Source organism: Rosa chinensis, chromosome 7 (genome assembly GCF_002994745.2).
Source record: "Rosa chinensis cultivar Old Blush chromosome 7, RchiOBHm-V2, whole genome shotgun sequence".
NCBI lineage: Eukaryota > Viridiplantae > Streptophyta > Magnoliopsida > Rosales > Rosaceae > Rosa > Rosa chinensis.
The window spans coordinates 32,736,202-32,753,049 of record NC_037094.1 but is presented as its reverse complement, the minus strand read 5'-3'; the positions used below and the strand labels follow the sequence as shown (position 1 = coordinate 32,753,049).

The following is a 16,848-nucleotide window of genomic DNA, read 5'->3' as shown; positions in this document are numbered from 1 at the left end:
CGAATTAGCATAGTTGCATGCAATATTGCATAACCTCAAGCCGATATAGGGAGATTGGTGCACGTTACCAATATCCGGGCTACGATCGTAGTCATTTTCGGGAGACTATTTGGGTGTGTACATAGGGACAGTATGTCCAACATCATTCCCAATCATCGAAAGTCTTCGATGTAAACTCTCTAGCATTGTCAAGTCGAATTGACCAAATGGGATGATATGGGGAGTGAGCTCGTCACCATATATATAATCTGTGCTAGAAGTGTAGCATAAGCAGCATTACAAGTGGACAATGGCACAACAAGTGACCAGGGTGTTTGTGAGTCAACCAACAACATGAATTATTTAAACGTCAGCAAGTTGGTTGAATTGGTCCACAGAATCCCCTTCAGATTCTATGTAAGAACAGAATGAGTATGTTTGTATCCTTTGCGTAGGACGCTCTCTGTCCTAATTTTCCTAAGAAATAGGCTTTGTAAAATGAGCGAGAGACCTTAGAAGCAATCAATGAGGATTTTGGTTGGGCCTGAGCATCTGAAACGCTGTTGGAAGAAAAGTTGGTGGCTACAACATCACTAATGGCATCATCACCATGATAGATGCCATCCATGACATCATGGATAGGTAGTGGCGGTGGTCACACTTAGTCCAGGAATCAACCTTTAATTCTTGCTTCATTTCGCTCGAAAGAATGGATGTCCGTGTGAAGTCTTTGGTAGACGGATTATCATATCGTGACTAGGATGACCTATCCTATTGTAACAAAGCCAATATGTGTCTAAATCCAAGAGATCTTCTCTCATAAATTTTTTGGATTTAATAGCTCAAATAGTGGTGACATGGAGTCAACTAGAGAGACACATAAGTTTATCTAAGATGCGCCTTTATTCGCAATCATTAGAGATATTGGAAAGGAACTCATTTCCGTTCTCTACATGTTCCGCATAGAATTCGTTGGATCGAATAGCTCAATAGGGTTCGATTCTCCCTAAGAGCATAGAGAGTTTCTGTGACAGTAATCAAGGTGCCATGTGGCATGAGAAATTGGGCTGTTCCATGTCCTTGAACTAAACCTGATGGCCTAGCCATCGTAGTCATAGAAGAATGTGTAGGCAACATCTCTAAGAATGATTGCCTATGGCAGTGAATGACGTACGTAGTCGCATTATCCACAAGACATTGAAGTTCTTAAGCTCAAAATTGAAATGGAGACATAATGAAAAGGACTCAAAATTTTATTCATAAGCCAACAAAGTACATCATTGTTTCTTAACCATTAAGAGAATCTAATCCAAATTCTAGCTAATGCAAAACAATGGTAGTCGTTTGATTTTTTTTCGGTAACTCCAAAATAAATATGACCGGCCAAGTGAGTAGAGAGATGTTGGTGGAGCAAAGCTCGCTTAAGTACCGCTTATCTCAAAACTTTCCTAGACATCATACTCACTTTGGATGAGCCTACTTGAAGAGAAACTAAACCAATGGCATTTACTATGAAATATATGGCAATTGCCTATTACATCTCTTGAAAAATAAAGACTTAAAACAGAATTGGCCATCTATTGATCCCAGCTAGATTTGAAGTCTTCAACCCTTCACTCTAGATCACCTTCTTGATCTTCTTGTTCCACATAGTGAGCTTCTCTTACTTCACAATATGCTTTGTAGGCGGTGACAATATTCTCACAAGCTCTACAAATATGTGTCCAATGACCGGATGCTCCACATTGAAAACATACATCTTTATGCTCAGACTCCCATGATTGAGGTGCTTTGAAAGCATCATTAGGATGGCTCTTAGTGTTAGTGGCTCTCCCAACATGGCCAGAGGCGTTGCCTCTCTCTCTTTTTCCACATTAACCTCTTCGGTTCTGTGTTCGCCTATTTTGGCGGTTACCTTCCTCATTAGAGTAAGAACATGGACCATAACATCCAGAATTGTTCCTAAATTTAGGGTTTCGCTCTTGGCGCCCTCCCTTTGGGACTCGAGTATAATTGGACTCTAGAATAGTTTATGTTCCCATGGCTCTCGAATTATAGTTCTTCACATGGATGTTGTCATGCTTTTCAGTGACATTCATGGCTCCAATCAACTCATGAAACCTTGTGATCCATCTTGCAGTAACATCGATTCGTTAGTTCTTAGCTATCATCAAAATATAGATGAGGAAGGTTGAGAGAGGCCTCTTAATCACATCTGTGATATCTTTTCCATAGAATTCCATTAAGGATTTAATGCGAAGTGCTTTCAAGTTGTAGTCAAGAACTGACTTTAAATCATAGAAGTGGAGATTATGCCATCGTCACTTTTAAGTCAGGAAGCAGGGAGTCACAAACGTTGTCAAAGCGCTCTTCGAGTGAGACCCACAACCTTCTGGGGTCTTCTTCATTCAGATACTCATACTGGAGAAAATCATCCATATGACGAGTCATTAGGATGACAGCTTTCACCTTATTTGCCTCCAAGACTGCTCTATTTGCTTCCAAAGCTTGATCTTTCTCAACAGTTAGCACCTCTTGGCTAGGCTTAAGAATCCTTTCTAGGATTCCTTGTGCCTTGAGATGCTGGTGGACATGACGAACTCACTTATGATATCCAGAGCCAGTCGTCCCCAATGGAGAAAAATCCAATTTGTTCATGTTACTCATCCTGAAAAGGAACAAGAAAAAGGGTTAGTTTCGGAGCAAAGGCTACCATGAAAACAATAGAAATTTCTGAGCGTAATTACTTCCAAGAAATTAGAAATTTTTGAGTTTAGTCGCTCCCAAGAAATTTGATTCTAAGAGATGTTGGATTAGATTGAAACAATGATGTGTATGGTTGATCGTATCTTCTCAACAAACTCTAAGTTTGGAGGTCTCAACAAGCTCCAAGCTTGGAGATAGCACGAACTCCCACAGTTCGGCTTAGGTCTCCCCATGAAAGAAGAAGGAAAGGAGGGGAGGGGGGGGGGGGGTGTAGAAGAAGAGAGGTTACATGTAATACCCCGTACCCCAAAAATCTTAGCTTAATATTATTTACCATTACTAAAGGATGTTTTAATTCGTGAGTTATGTTTTACCATTTAATGGATGAAGAGTTGACTTTTTCTTTAGTCCGTTAAGTTAGGAAATTTCCTTGTGAATGTCATAGAACACATCAAACCGAGTTCGTAGACACGTAGTTTACCCAAATCGGAATTCGGACGAAAAAGTTATGATCAAAAATAGAAGTTACTATTCATGATTGAGTTGTTAAATGGGTTTCCATTTTGGGAAAGAGGAGAGAGAAAGCAAATTAAGCAGCCAAAAATCGGGAAAACCCGATCCTAGACCCCAGGCCTTCTTTTTTCATTGTTCAGACCCAAGCTACGTTTCCCGGTGATTTCTTTGCCATCTGATTGCCCCAGGCCTCGCCACCAATCATAATTCACTCCTCTCTTCCTCCTTTATCTATTCATGTAAGTTTTTCACCTTGGGTAGCTTTGAATGTTGAGATTCAAAGAGAAATTCCTATAATAGGGAAATCAGACTTTTGCTTCGATCTCCGGTTTCCGGCAGGATTTCTTGGGGGTTTTGATAGCTGGGGTGATGCTGATCATCATCACTAACTTTTTGCAGCTTGTTATGGCCCGTGGAGGAAGAATCGAAGGTGCATAGTGATCGTGAACAACAGCTCGCCGGTTCATTATTTTTGGGTTGATTTTCCGTCCAAACCGATTGGAATTGTTGGTTGTTGCTAGTATAGATATTGTTGGGCTTGTTGTAGAGATGCTATTGGTGTAAGTTGAGTTGCTGGATGTGGGAGTTGGTGCGGTGGCTCGTGAAGCCACCCGCCGCCACTGGTGGTGGCTCCTTGTGGTGCGTGTATCGAAAAATGCTTATTTTAGTTTGTTAATCATACCTTGTGTAATGGAAATCATCGATTACCCTTGATATCATGGAAATTCGATGTCTAGAATTTGTGCAAGAATATTATTATCGAGATTTTCTTTGGTTAAAGTAATCGTTGTTGTGTTAGTGATTAGAGTAGTAATCAATGAGAGTTTTGGAAAAGTAAAAGAAAAAGGGATTGAGAGAAGGTTGAGAGAGGGTTTTGGAAATTGTCAATCGATAAGAATAGAAGAATTGAGAAACATAAATTCTAAATTGGAAGAGTCGAATTGTAAAGAAATTGTTGAGTAAATGAATTGTTAATTTCGAGGGAGTAATTTTCGATTTTAAATTATTCCCTCCTTATAGTTATTTATATGCTGCCAAATTATACAGGACGTACTAAGCCCTCGAGCGAGGAGGACACTAGCAGGCAGCATGATTAGCGGCGAGGCTCACCTGTGAGTGAACTTTTGTTTTAATTAAGTTACACATGTAGTCTGGATTTTCGAGTCTGGGATTAAATTTTGTGAATTGAAAATAATTAATTGTTTTAAATGTGATTTCTATTGAAAGAAAAGAGTTTTAAAAGGAATGTGTTGACAAGGAGACTACTTTTCGGCGCATGTGTACATTACCTAGTCGGCAGTCCCCTCTAGGTAATAGTCTAGTCGGTAGTCCCCTCCAGACAATATTCTGGTCGGTAGTCCCCTCCGGTGCATCATCTGGTCTGCAGTTCCCTCTAGATGGCCTGAGTTAGTTATATAGTCGGCAGTCCCCTCTAACCACCGCCTCCTAAATTCCAGTCAGCCCCCTCCGATGGGTCATCCGGGCGGCAGTCCCCTCCAGATGGCATGAGATGACTAGTCAGCAGCCCTCTCTAGTCATCGAATGTTTTTCATGGAAATGTTGACTTTAAAAGGAAATGAAATTGGGAGATATTTTATAAATTACACTGCATGCCGGATTTAAATAACGAGAAAATGGGAAAGCATCCAATTAGTTATTTTCGTAAATTATTTTATTTTTGTCCACTCACTCTAACGTTTTTAAATGTTTTCCCCTGGGTCCTTTGGTTTTCTAAATGCCCATGTTTCAGATTTGCCGAGGTTGCGTCTAGGAAATTGAGGCTTAGGATCCAGCACTTTCGTTTTGATTGTAGGTCATCACTTAACCTACCTTTGTATGATATCGGCTTAATTACGTAGAACTGCTCGGATAACTAGTTTAAATTGGGGAAATTTTAGTACTTGAGAATTCGAATGCTTTGACTAGGTTAAGGTGGAATTGTATTTCGAAATGTAAATTATATCTGGAATGTTAATATTTCGAATATATATATATGGTTGTGAGATTAGTTATGCTTATGTCTAGGGTTTGTAAACTTTGCGTAGTTCATTTTATGGGAATTCGGCCGATTTTTTTTTGGAAAATTTCACCTAAGGTGGGCCCCACAGGCTTTGTTCGAGTTTCGGGGTGAAATTCAGGTCGCAACTGTCATTACAAGTCCCCAAGAAAATGAAAAGAAATTGAAAGTATGGAAAGCAGGAACTTTAATGAAAAATTACCTTGAAAAGTACCGAAACTACCATAAATGGCTTATGTCCGGATTTCTGCTTGCGGTTCAGTCACTTAGGTAGCAGGTTTGGTGGCTTTTATACCAGTTCTTGAGGTTCTGCTTCCGGTTCCTGAATCCTGGGATCGAGGCGCTGCTGTAGACAAAATTTGGTGGCAATAGGAGATCAGGAAGGTGGTGAACCGGTGAAGAATCTAATTCTGATTCTTGGGGCAGATTTGGTAGTTTTCAGGCCGGTTATGGGGATTCTGCCGTTGGTTCTGGACTCTTGGGATGAAGGTCTTTAAGGTGTGCATCGAAGGCAGAAAGGGTTTCAAGGTTTTACATTCGGATTTAGGTTTTGCCTATTTGTTTCAGAGTTTGGCTATTTGTTTCAGGGTTAGGGCTTTGTGCTGATAAAGTGTTTTAGGAAAAGGGGATGCAGAGAACAGCAGAGAGAATTGGGAGAATGAGTTGTATTTTCATTGATAATAGAGGCCTCTTTATATAAAGAATTACAAGCATAGAATCAGAGTGTTACAAGGTGTTAATGTCTAAGATTCAGCGGTGGAAAAATCTTGGTTAACGCTGGTCCGATGGGCGGACCGCTACTTGTGATGTACTCGGTACTTCCACTACCTGTCAAGTAAAATACAGAGGGCGTCAGAGGGAGACCGCGTTGGGCGATCTTCTCTTCTTCGATGCCTAAGTTAGTCAATGTATTTATGTTGACAGAATAACAGTAGGTAAGTAGTAAATGCGTAATTAATGAGGAGAGAGGAGTTATAGGTGAAGAAGGGGCTGACCTCTTCTTTGTTTTCGATGTGGGACTGACATGCTTCAGTTCCCAGCTTCTGATGGTTCAGCGAAGCGACTTTGGTGAGGCGTGTGGGAGGTGATCTGGGGGTAACCCGGGGCTCCGCTGATAGCCTGTAGTGCTGTGTTTCCATAGGTCACACCCTTGGTCGTTATTGATACTGCTGGCGGTAGCATGAGCGTAGCTCATTATAGCTAATTATGTTTGGTAAATGCTCATGCAAGTACACAAGGAAACATAATCATATAATGATTTGGATATCTATGAAGATATCTCCGAGAATATCTATAAGCCTAATCCTATTACAACTTAGACAAGTAATGAGAGTTTGGGCCAGAGACACAATCTAGGTGTCCTTAAACATTTCATGAATTATGGTCTCATTCTTTTCTGTTTTCCTTAAATAGTATTTTCACATGTGTTGTAGATTGCAAATCTCATTCTCAAAAGTTCGAAAAGGCTCGACAGATTGATCTTATTACCAAGGTAGTAGAATATGGCATCGGCGAGCACTTTGTGATCCTGTAAGCAAAGCAAGTTAGATTTCTCATAGGTAAGTTGCTACAACAGTATGTATATATATTAGCATTCCTCCACATATGCTCAACCAAATCAAGAAACTAAAATAAGAATGAAAAGCTAGTCTAACTAATTTATCGGCTGCAAAATTAGCCTTCCTATATACATGAGAAAAATAAGAACCAGGAATCGAACCCATATTAGCAGAAATGTCATCAACAATTCATCCCAACACTGAAGTATCCTCCCCATTTGCTCAAATAGATTGCACAAGGGAAAGGCAAACTGATTCAAAAGAATAGGGGACAAACTGTGCTCCACTGCCAATGTAGTAGCAAACCTGACTACCTTAGCCTCTACTTCCGCAGGGGAGGAAAATATAATGATCTAGATGCAAGCTCCCTCCAATAATTAATCAACTCAGTAGAATCTCTAACTAGCACACCAACTCTACCTAACCTCCGATTACTATCAAAGGCACCATCCATGTTAGCCTTTAACCATCCCACCGCCAGAGGTACCCAAACACCAGTCCTCCTACCCAACCGTGGGCTATTCATAGGCTTGTAGACTTGCAGACATAATACAAATTGTGCTCTAGCTAGCTTGGAACGCAAGTTGTTGAATAGAAAGGGCCCTATTATTCCAAACCTCTCGGTTTCTTTCTTTCCAAATAAACCACAAAACATAAAGTAGTAGAGCAAAACTCTCCTGAGATATGGTACCTGAGCAAGTAGTAAGCCATTCCTGCAGAGACATAGACCCCTGCATGACGTCTAATATCACTACTAGAAAATTAACAATACACACAGATTTAACTCATTTAAAAGCCACAGATATCTGCGCTAAACAAAAATACTAACAGATAATTGTGTGAAATGAGTATAATTAGATCTACAATAATTTATACAATAACAATACCAACAGAAATCTGTGTGAATAAACAACAGTAACAGATGTCTGTGTAAAAATTAAAACATTTTCACACGGTTATATGTGTGAATATCAATTCACACTGATTTCTGAATGTGTATAATAGAGTTAAACTCTTGAAAAATGCTCAAAACCTCCTTCACAGAAGGACAATATCTCTGAATGTGTATAATAGATTCCTCCGCATCATTACAAAACATACAACCATCCTCAAGAAACACTCTCCTAGATTGGAGTTTTACCACAGTAGGGAGAATCTGAGAACAAGCATAGACTATAACCTTACCTGGAACAGTTGCACCCCAAACATGCTTCCAAAAGGAAAGCTCTACCACTGAACTTGAAATCCTAGTAGAATTATGCACAAATAACCTTGTAATAATAATATAGATTACACTGGCGTGATTTATTATTATTATTATTATTATTATTATTATTATTATTATTAATCCCCATTACACTCATCCTTGATGTGAGTGAGATTTGAACTTGAACCTTCACCGATATAGGTTATTCCAGATAACAAACGAGTCATGGCTCACCGATAATTATATAGGCGTTATTTTTGACACCATTAAATTATAATCTACACATCCGTTTTTTTTTTTAATTTTTAAATGAAAAAAAAAAAAAAGGTGAGTATGAACATTTTCACTATAAAATGGTGTGTGTATTGACATTATAAGTGTGTTATTCCACCAAAGATAAAGAAAAAAAAAAAAAACCCGGAACTAAACCAAAAATAATAAATATCAAACCACAACTGATATAAACTGAACCGAATCAAACTGAACCAAATCTATCAAATTTAATTTTGATTTGGTTTATCAGTTTATGTCAAGAACCAAGCAAGACCTAAACCACCCCAGAATTTATACATCCGGCTTTCTTCTCTGAAGCACTTGAATAACAGATTGCGCAGTGCAGTAAGCAATACACTGAACAGTAACCATAGGATTGACTCCCAAAGCCGTTGGGAAAACACTCGAGTCTGCTACAAATAGTCCCTCAACTTCCCACGTCTCTCCCATCTGGTTGACTACCGACCCTTTTGCGTTGACCCCCATTCTGCAACTTCCCATCTGATGCGCAGAGCAGATGCTAGATGAAATGTCTCTTAATGGCCTCGAACTCTCCTCTTTCACAAACTGCTCAAATTCACCAGAACTTGCCTTCTTCACGTTTAAACTCTTCCCTTTGAAATGATGGGTTCCAATTTCTTCAGCTCCCGCTGCCGCCAAAATCCTCAATGACTTCTCAAGTCCTCTGTTTAGATTGTTTTCGTCAACGGGTTCCATTTGATAGCTGACTGAGTTTGGTGCATTTGTTAGTACTGTCCCCGATCCTTTATCTCTTGCCAATGCAAATATATGGGCAGTTTTAGAGAACTTGCTCATTCGGTGCTTTATATCTTTGCCTGAAATCCATGGCATTACAATTGAGAACATACCAGGGTGCAATGCAGGTGTTTGTATCAACGCTCCATAGCCAGACCTGTCAAAATCTGCAGTGACAGTAGACATTGCTGTCATTATCCCTCCTTCGTAGCTCTTTTTCTCAGAGAGATTAGGTGAATCTGGATTATTAAAATAGCCCCATGCCATTGCAACTGGATGTAGATGTAAATTTTTTCCAATATTGGCATTCTTCAATCCGCTTCGATTCAACAATATTGGAGTACTGAGAGCACCGCAAGCAACAATTGTGACCTTAGATTCCACCACACAGACTTGTTTTGCTCCTTCATGTTTAAATTCAAACATGACTCCAGTAGCTGCGTTTCGAGCTCTACCTTTCGTTCTCGTATGCAATACTTTTATAGCCTCGCATCCTGAAAAAATTGCACCGTTTCCTGAACGAACTAAGTCCACCAGCCATGTCTCTGATGTACCCTTTTTGCTTCCATCCTTGCAGCCGAGGCAGCACCAACCACAATAGTGATCTGGTCCTGCGTTTCGAGGAATATTATGTACAGGATACCCCAATTCTTGGCACCCTCTTCTCAAAACAGCATTGCTGAATCCTTCTTCATGTATGTCAGATTGAACTCCCATTCGTTGGCAGACAATATCCATGGCTTCTTGATATAGTTGACTGTCGAACAGTTCTAGCCCATGGTGATTGTACCATTCGCTACTTACATGCTGAGGTGTTCGAATTGAGGCTGACCAGTTGATTGTAGAGCCTCCACCAACAGTGGAGCCAGCAAGTAGTAAAACCCCCATATCATCAGTTGCAACCAAACCTCCTGATAGGTACATTTGATCCATTGTGGGTCCTTCAAGAAGTGTAAGGTTCTTTCTGGCATGATAGTCTCCCTTGTCCAAAACGATCACTTTGTAACCAGCCTTGGCCAGAACGCCAGCAACAACACCACCGCCAGAGCCTGAACCAATTACTACAGCATCGCATCGGAAAATTAAAGAAGGGTCAGACGATGTTTTTGGGGAGTAAATAACGGAGACTGGAATTCCAAATCTCATTAGACTATTGGCAACTACATCCTTTGGTTTGCTCAAATTGATGATGCCATGGTAAAGAGGTCCAAAGAATTCTTCTTTGTAAGTTCTTTGATATTCTTGTTCTTCAGTGTCTGGTCTTTCATATCCGTTTCTTGTCAATGCTGTTGATAGATTGGTTTTGTTAAGGATATCTGGATCAGGTCCCGTGTAGCCAATTGCTTTCCAAGATAGGTTCTCCTCATTCTCATCCACCTGTAGTTACGAGAATCCTTGATGTCAGCATTGTAACTTTGTTACTAATGAATTCTATATATGTTATATATAGCTTTTTCTATATATTTTTTTTCTAATGCAAGGAGACGAGGAAAGTGGAATAAGAATATGTATATTTTACTTGAGTGAAGAAGACGAGGAGAGTGAGAAGCTTGATGGTCTTGAAGAACATCCGAAGGAGATGAAAGTAACTGAGAGACCATGACACCACTATCTGTTCTCGTTTCTGCTGAGAAACTTGGGCAAAACTCCGAAAGTAGGGAAATTGGGTTGACAAGCTGCCTCTTCCACATAATATGAAGGTTCCTATCCATGTTGACAAGAGCCATAATGATAATCGCATCAACCACTTCATTGGATGCTCTAGCCTCTCACTTATCAAACCCCCTAGCTGCATATAGATTTTTGAGTAAGACTTAATTAGCTATAACTAGATGATTAGTAAGTAACATAGCTAGAACAGCAGGTAATCAAAAAATTTATCAACAAAAGTTAAGAAATATGTTTGGAACATTCATGGTTAAGAGCCCCGTCTATTTCACATTGCATTAGCTCTAACACTACTTACTGAGAGTTCAGGCCGGTCTTCTGCCTCCTACTTTGATTGATCACTACTTTACCAGTTCAGTTTGGCGACATAATTGTGGTAGAGCATCTTTATAGACCTTGAAATAATTCCGACTTAACAAGTCTTTGTGTGTCATGCTCGTACTAGTGGTCAGGTTAATCAGATAAGTACATATAGGATAGCTGGGTGAGCTATAGATTCTAGTTAATTAACTCTTTGTGGTTCACTTTTGTTCTTGATTTTATTGATGATGTTTTTTTTTTTTTTTTTTTTTTGGTAAATTAACTTGTATACTAAAAAAAGAGAGGGGCCATAGGCCAATACAAAGAACGACGATCCGAGGGAAACAACCCCAGTCACAACAAAGAAGAAACAAAACAACCTGGGGCGTAAAATTGCTTACTATATATCGTAATTAAGGTTCCAAATCCTAGTTCTTTTTGGCTCAAAAACAAAAACAAGAAAAATTAAAAAAAACCTCATTATGAACAATGACTTATACAGATGAGACAAATATATATGATATTCACACACTAATTCACAGTTCCCAACTCCTAACAATTAAATTTAATCTGCTACATGCAAGTTTCAACAGTAATATTGAGCATGCAACTTACAAGTAGACCTGTAAATAAGCCGGATTTGGAGAGGATCGACTAGATCCGAATCCGTTTACTAATAAAAAATTTCAACCCGACCCGCTCCGTTAACCTAGTGAATCGTTAATAGCTCAATCCAAATCCGTATCCGCCAGATTAAAGGATACCTGATCCGCTAATCCGATCCGTTTATAATTATAAATAATTTTTTAAATAGTAATATTAAATTTTTATCATGATACCTCATAAAAACATTAATAAAATATTAAAACAACATGAAGAGTATCGCTAAAAGTTGAATTATATTATCAAAATATTCTCTAAAATCTATACTTTTATTAAGAGAAGAGAGCTTCCTCTCTAAAATGATTTTTTTTACCAATTTAATCTTTATATATTAAAAAACTATGAAAATATAATTGATCAATAAGGATATTATGGTAAACTGCAAAATAGAAGAAAACAAATCAAAAAAGCAAAAAATATAGTAATTGTACGGAAATTTTTTCCACTACCTTTAACTTCTCTCCACAGACATAGTGAGTGGACCCTGCTAGTTATAAATTAAGGTAATTGAAATATTAAATTTCTCAAGTATTTTTAATATTTTATATTTTATATATATATTTTAAAATATTTTATTATTATAAAAACAAACCGGATTATTAACTGATCGGATCAACATAAATCCATGTATCATCCGTTAAATAAATAGATTAACGGATCCGAATCATTAATGGATTAACGGATCCAATTTTTAAATCAAAACTCGTCTAATTACCACGGATCTGGATCAAAATCCGATCCATTTACAGGTCTACTTACTTACAAGAACATGGGAAACATGTAGATCAATAACAACAATACCAACAAGTAACAACCATGCACCAAGTAAAGACGATCGAGATTTACTTACTCGATCTGGTGTTCCTGCCATGGACGCTGATGTCCGGTAAAACGTGATCAAGGACTCATCGGTGCAAGTGCTTGCGTCACCGGAGACGTCTATAGAGGGCAAGATGGTGTCACAAAGGGCAGTGAGCGACTCCATTTCACGGGACGAGAGAGAGTTTGGGTACACAAATCCTCCAACAAGCTTCTTTGCATCAACGCCTCCAAGCTCAATATCTTCTGCATGTTTTTCATTTTCACTTTGCTCCATAGCTGCTTTGTGAAAACGTACGATCTTTTTTGTGAGAGTCACAGACTAAGCTACCTTCATACTTGGTTTCAAAATTTCAGAGAGAGAGAGAGCGTGAAGGGGATGACCGAACCAAATCGTAACAATGAGATGGAGCAGTAAGTAGCCGGTGTGTGCCTGTGACCTCTGTCAAGTGTCAAAAATAGGAGAGCATGCAACCAGAAAATGAGAATAGAAACGATTCAATAAACCTACCCGGCCCATCAATCAACTCGCAGTACCTGCCAATTATTAAATGTGGCTTGTTTTTTTCCATTTTTATTCTAACTTTTCAAAATAGTCAGTCATTGACACTTGGTCTGTGTCTGCCTAAAACTAAGCAATCATGCACCGGCGATCAATCCAAAGCCTCAGATGTTAATTATGGATTTTCTTTCATCAAGACACGTAATTTATTTCCATCGCATAAAAAAAAACTGTATTTATTTTTTATTTTTTATTTTTTATAAATAATGATTCTAGTTAGACCTCTAAATCTAATCTTTATATCTCTTCTACTTATTAAACTTCAAATATATTTTTTTAATGATTAAAAAGCAAATGATAATTATTTTAACTGTTTATTTAGTTCATCATTATGTGAGTCTCAGGACCCATATATAGATGATGCAAAACTTTTCATCCTATTAAATACCTGCAAAAATTATGTAGGTCGCTAGAAAAGACAAGATATGTTACAAAAACTTGGAGTTTGGCGATGGAGCAGCTCAAATATCTTCAGATGATATCGTTGGGATATATACTAATCAAATTAATTGAAACTAGATATGTGTTTATCGGCTCTGAGAGCAAATCTCATTGTTGAGAGCAAATTACCATCGCGCAACCGCTCTGACGCGAACAAAAACTCTAACCCTAAATCGGTGATCCCGGTGCCGATCTGCACATCTTTTGTCAAGTTTCCACCATGTTTGCCATTGAAGAAGTCATTGCCAGTTTTGCTGCGTCCATGGCACTAGTCGGTGATGATGTTCCTGATATCTCACGTGTTTCTGCTTAAACAACTCGGTGTCAATCTCAATCTTTCCTTTTGGCTCGACCTTTGACTTCGAAACCTTTTGGATTGTAGGATCTCACACGTCAGTTCCGACGTTTATAGGTCTTGGATGGCAAATTAGGGTTCCGGAAAGGCCCCAAAAGAATTTTGTTTTTTCTTTCGATCTCAAGCGAGATCAGAATCAGGTGTTATGGGGAGGACCATGGTATTTCAACCGTGCACCTATGGTTATTCAAGACTATAATGGATTAGATCTACTACACACCATTGACATGGTTTCACTCTTCTTCTGGGTACGTATTAGTAACATCCCTCCTACCTTGGAGGAGCCGAAAACCATCAAAGCTACAGCCACAGTTGCTAGAAGGTATTTGGATATGGATGAAAAGTTGTTCAACTCAAAAGGAGCCATTCGTGTCTGTGTTGCTCATGCCCTCAACAAGCCTTTTTTCCTAAAAAAAGGACTCAAACTGGCACCAGGTATTGTTAAAGAAATTGCTTTCTTTTTTGAAAACTTGGTGGGCTTATGCAAAGATTGTAATATGATTTTCCATGAGGATGGTAAGTGCAAAGCTATTCCACTCTCAACCTTGCAACAGGGAGCTTTGCAAAAAGAAAATAAATTGGAGCTCCCAAATCCTTTCCAAAATGTGATCAGTGGGGGTTATGCAGCAAGAGGTTTTAGCTTTCAAAGGGATCGAACTTCCTCTTCAATCCCTTGAACCTTTTTTGGAGTAAAGAAGATATCGAAGCCATGTAAACCGGTGGTTCTACGAAAGGAAGCTGTGAAAAATTTGGGCAATGAAGTGGCCCATGGATCCACTCCACGTGGGGCCTGGACTTGCTTGGCAAATTCCCAACCGCCAAGGGCCAGTTCAAATACATCGTTGTTGCCATCGACTACAACAGTAAATGGATTGAGGCGGAACCTCTAACGGCGATAACTACCACCAAGGTCACTCACTTCCTCTGGAAGAACATTTATTGCCGCTACGGCATCCCCCACACAATCATCACAGACAACGACACACAGTTCAACAACAAGGAACTCATATCTTTCACCGCTAACCTGGGCACCAAGATAAGTTTTACATCTGTCGCTCACCCCCAAACCAACAACCAAGTCGAAGCAGCAAACAAGATAATCAAGAAGCTGCTAAAAAAGAAACTTGACGACGCCAAGGGTTTATGGGTGGAAAAGCTGTCGGAAGTTGTGTGGGCCATCAGGACTACCCAACTTCCGCCACCGGTGAAACACCATTCGGTATGATGTTCGGCACTGAGGCCATCCTACCCATAGGGTCCAGGGCTATTGCTCCGAGACCAACGGCGAAGGCGTCAACCTCGACAAGGACCTCCTCGAAGAGAAACGCCACAAGGCCCATTTGCACAACTTGCAAAACAATCCCGGAACCTCCAATTGGGGGTCTGGGTAATGAAGGAAGTCATTCCACCGCCAACGGCACTCCTCCCAACTTGGGAAGGCCCATAGCAAATTGTGGAAGTCGTTAGCCCCGACACCTTCTACTTAATGGACAAGGATGGCGTCACAACGACCTACCCTTAGAATACCGAACACCTTCGGTATTACTACAAATAGTCATACCGCTACCCAAGAGCATCTTAACTTAGCTAAATTTTTGTTCAATATTTAGCTAAGGGAAGCTACCCAACGGGTACAACCCCGCTTTTGTAAACGCTGATCTGTCAGCTATCAATGAAACGAGGAATTATTCAAACCATTGTCTCCAAGTCCAAGCATAGGAGTTAACTGGCAACACCAACAATATTCGGCGGACCACGTCCGCTACATCGTGCACTTGAAAATTTTTTAAAAGCAACATCCAAACAACACTTGGAAAATTTGAAAAGCAAATACCAACTGCATATATTAAGGGTCGGGACTCCCCGCCCAAGAATATTGTCAAAATTACAAAAGAAGCCTTAGCGGCACTAAAAAAGCAAACAGGCCTCAGCGGCATTACAAAGCTATGGAGCAGTCTTCACTGATTTTTGGAAGCAGCGGCGACATCCTCACCCTACAACGGTGGCTGTTACCCAGCCAGGCGGCTCGTCTGATCAGACCCACGAGCGGTAGGGCTCGATGTCACCATGGTACCATCCGCTCGGGTGTGGAAAGCCATGAAGTCAGCGTGGGAAATTTCGGATTGAGTAGGTGGAGTCCGCTGAGAGTCATCCGCCAGACGCGCACCACTCTCTCCACTACCTGAGCGGGCACCCTCAGCTTGGGTAGGAACCACACTGCTCGCAGGTTCCCCATAACCCGACGCCCCGGTAGATTGGGACGCCTTCACCCAGTCAATGGCACCCTTCTGGTCCAGCAAGTCCAGGTTGACAGCGGCACCAGCCTTCGCCACCTCCATCATTGGTTGCTTATACGCCACAGACTGCTTGACCGACTCCACCATGACAGCCTCTGAGCGACTCCCCTAAGCTTCCAGTCGGGCAACCTCGCCCTCCAACTTTTTCACCTCAGCAGATTTGGCTGCAGAATCCCGCTAAAGAATCTCAACTTTCTTAGCCTTCGCCGCAAGTTGGTCATTCAGCAGAACTATGTCCTGCTCTAGTTTGGAGACGTGGTCATTCTGCTCAAGGTCCCGTTCAAAGGTGACATTCAGCTCGCCGCGGGCATCCATAGCGTCGCATTCTGCCTTGGTCAGGCGCCGCTTGACATCAAGAAGCTTATCTTTGGCCTCCCCCAGCTCCCTCTGAAGACCTTCAATCTCCTCCCTCAGCTGTTGCTCAACTCGAGGCTGGCTTGACACGGCGAGGAACAGCTCGTGCAACCCGACGGACAGATGTCCAAACGCCGAGCTGAATGGCCATCGACCGAATCGTCCCATCCAGTCCTCCGAACCCGAGCCTCTCGCAGAAGTGGAACAGAAACTCCCGCTCGTGATCGGTCATAAACTCCGCATAGGCAGAGAACGAGTCCAGGCCGCCCTGCTGCACCTCCCCAGCGACAACCACAGGCACCGGCTGCGAGGCCTGCTTGGTCTTCTTCTATTGCTGGGCCCCAATGGTCTCCACATCAGCTACATCATCTTCCTCATC

At 40.7% G+C, this 16,848-nt stretch overlaps 1 protein-coding gene across 1 annotated transcript; it reads right to left on the bottom strand.

Moving 5' to 3' along the window:
- Positions 1 to 8,404: 8,404 nt before the first annotated feature.
- Positions 8,405 to 12,971, bottom strand: LOC112175594 (long-chain-alcohol oxidase FAO4A). Its single transcript, XM_024313286.2, has 3 exons — positions 12,492 to 12,971; positions 10,530 to 10,799; positions 8,405 to 10,387 (listed from the first exon to the last, which is right to left on the bottom strand). The coding sequence occupies exons 1-3, from the start codon at positions 12,735 to 12,737 to the stop codon at positions 8,546 to 8,548; spliced, it is 2,358 nt and encodes a 785-aa protein (XP_024169054.2). The 5' UTR covers positions 12,738 to 12,971; the 3' UTR covers positions 8,405 to 8,545.
- Positions 12,972 to 16,848: the final 3,877 nt, after the last annotated feature.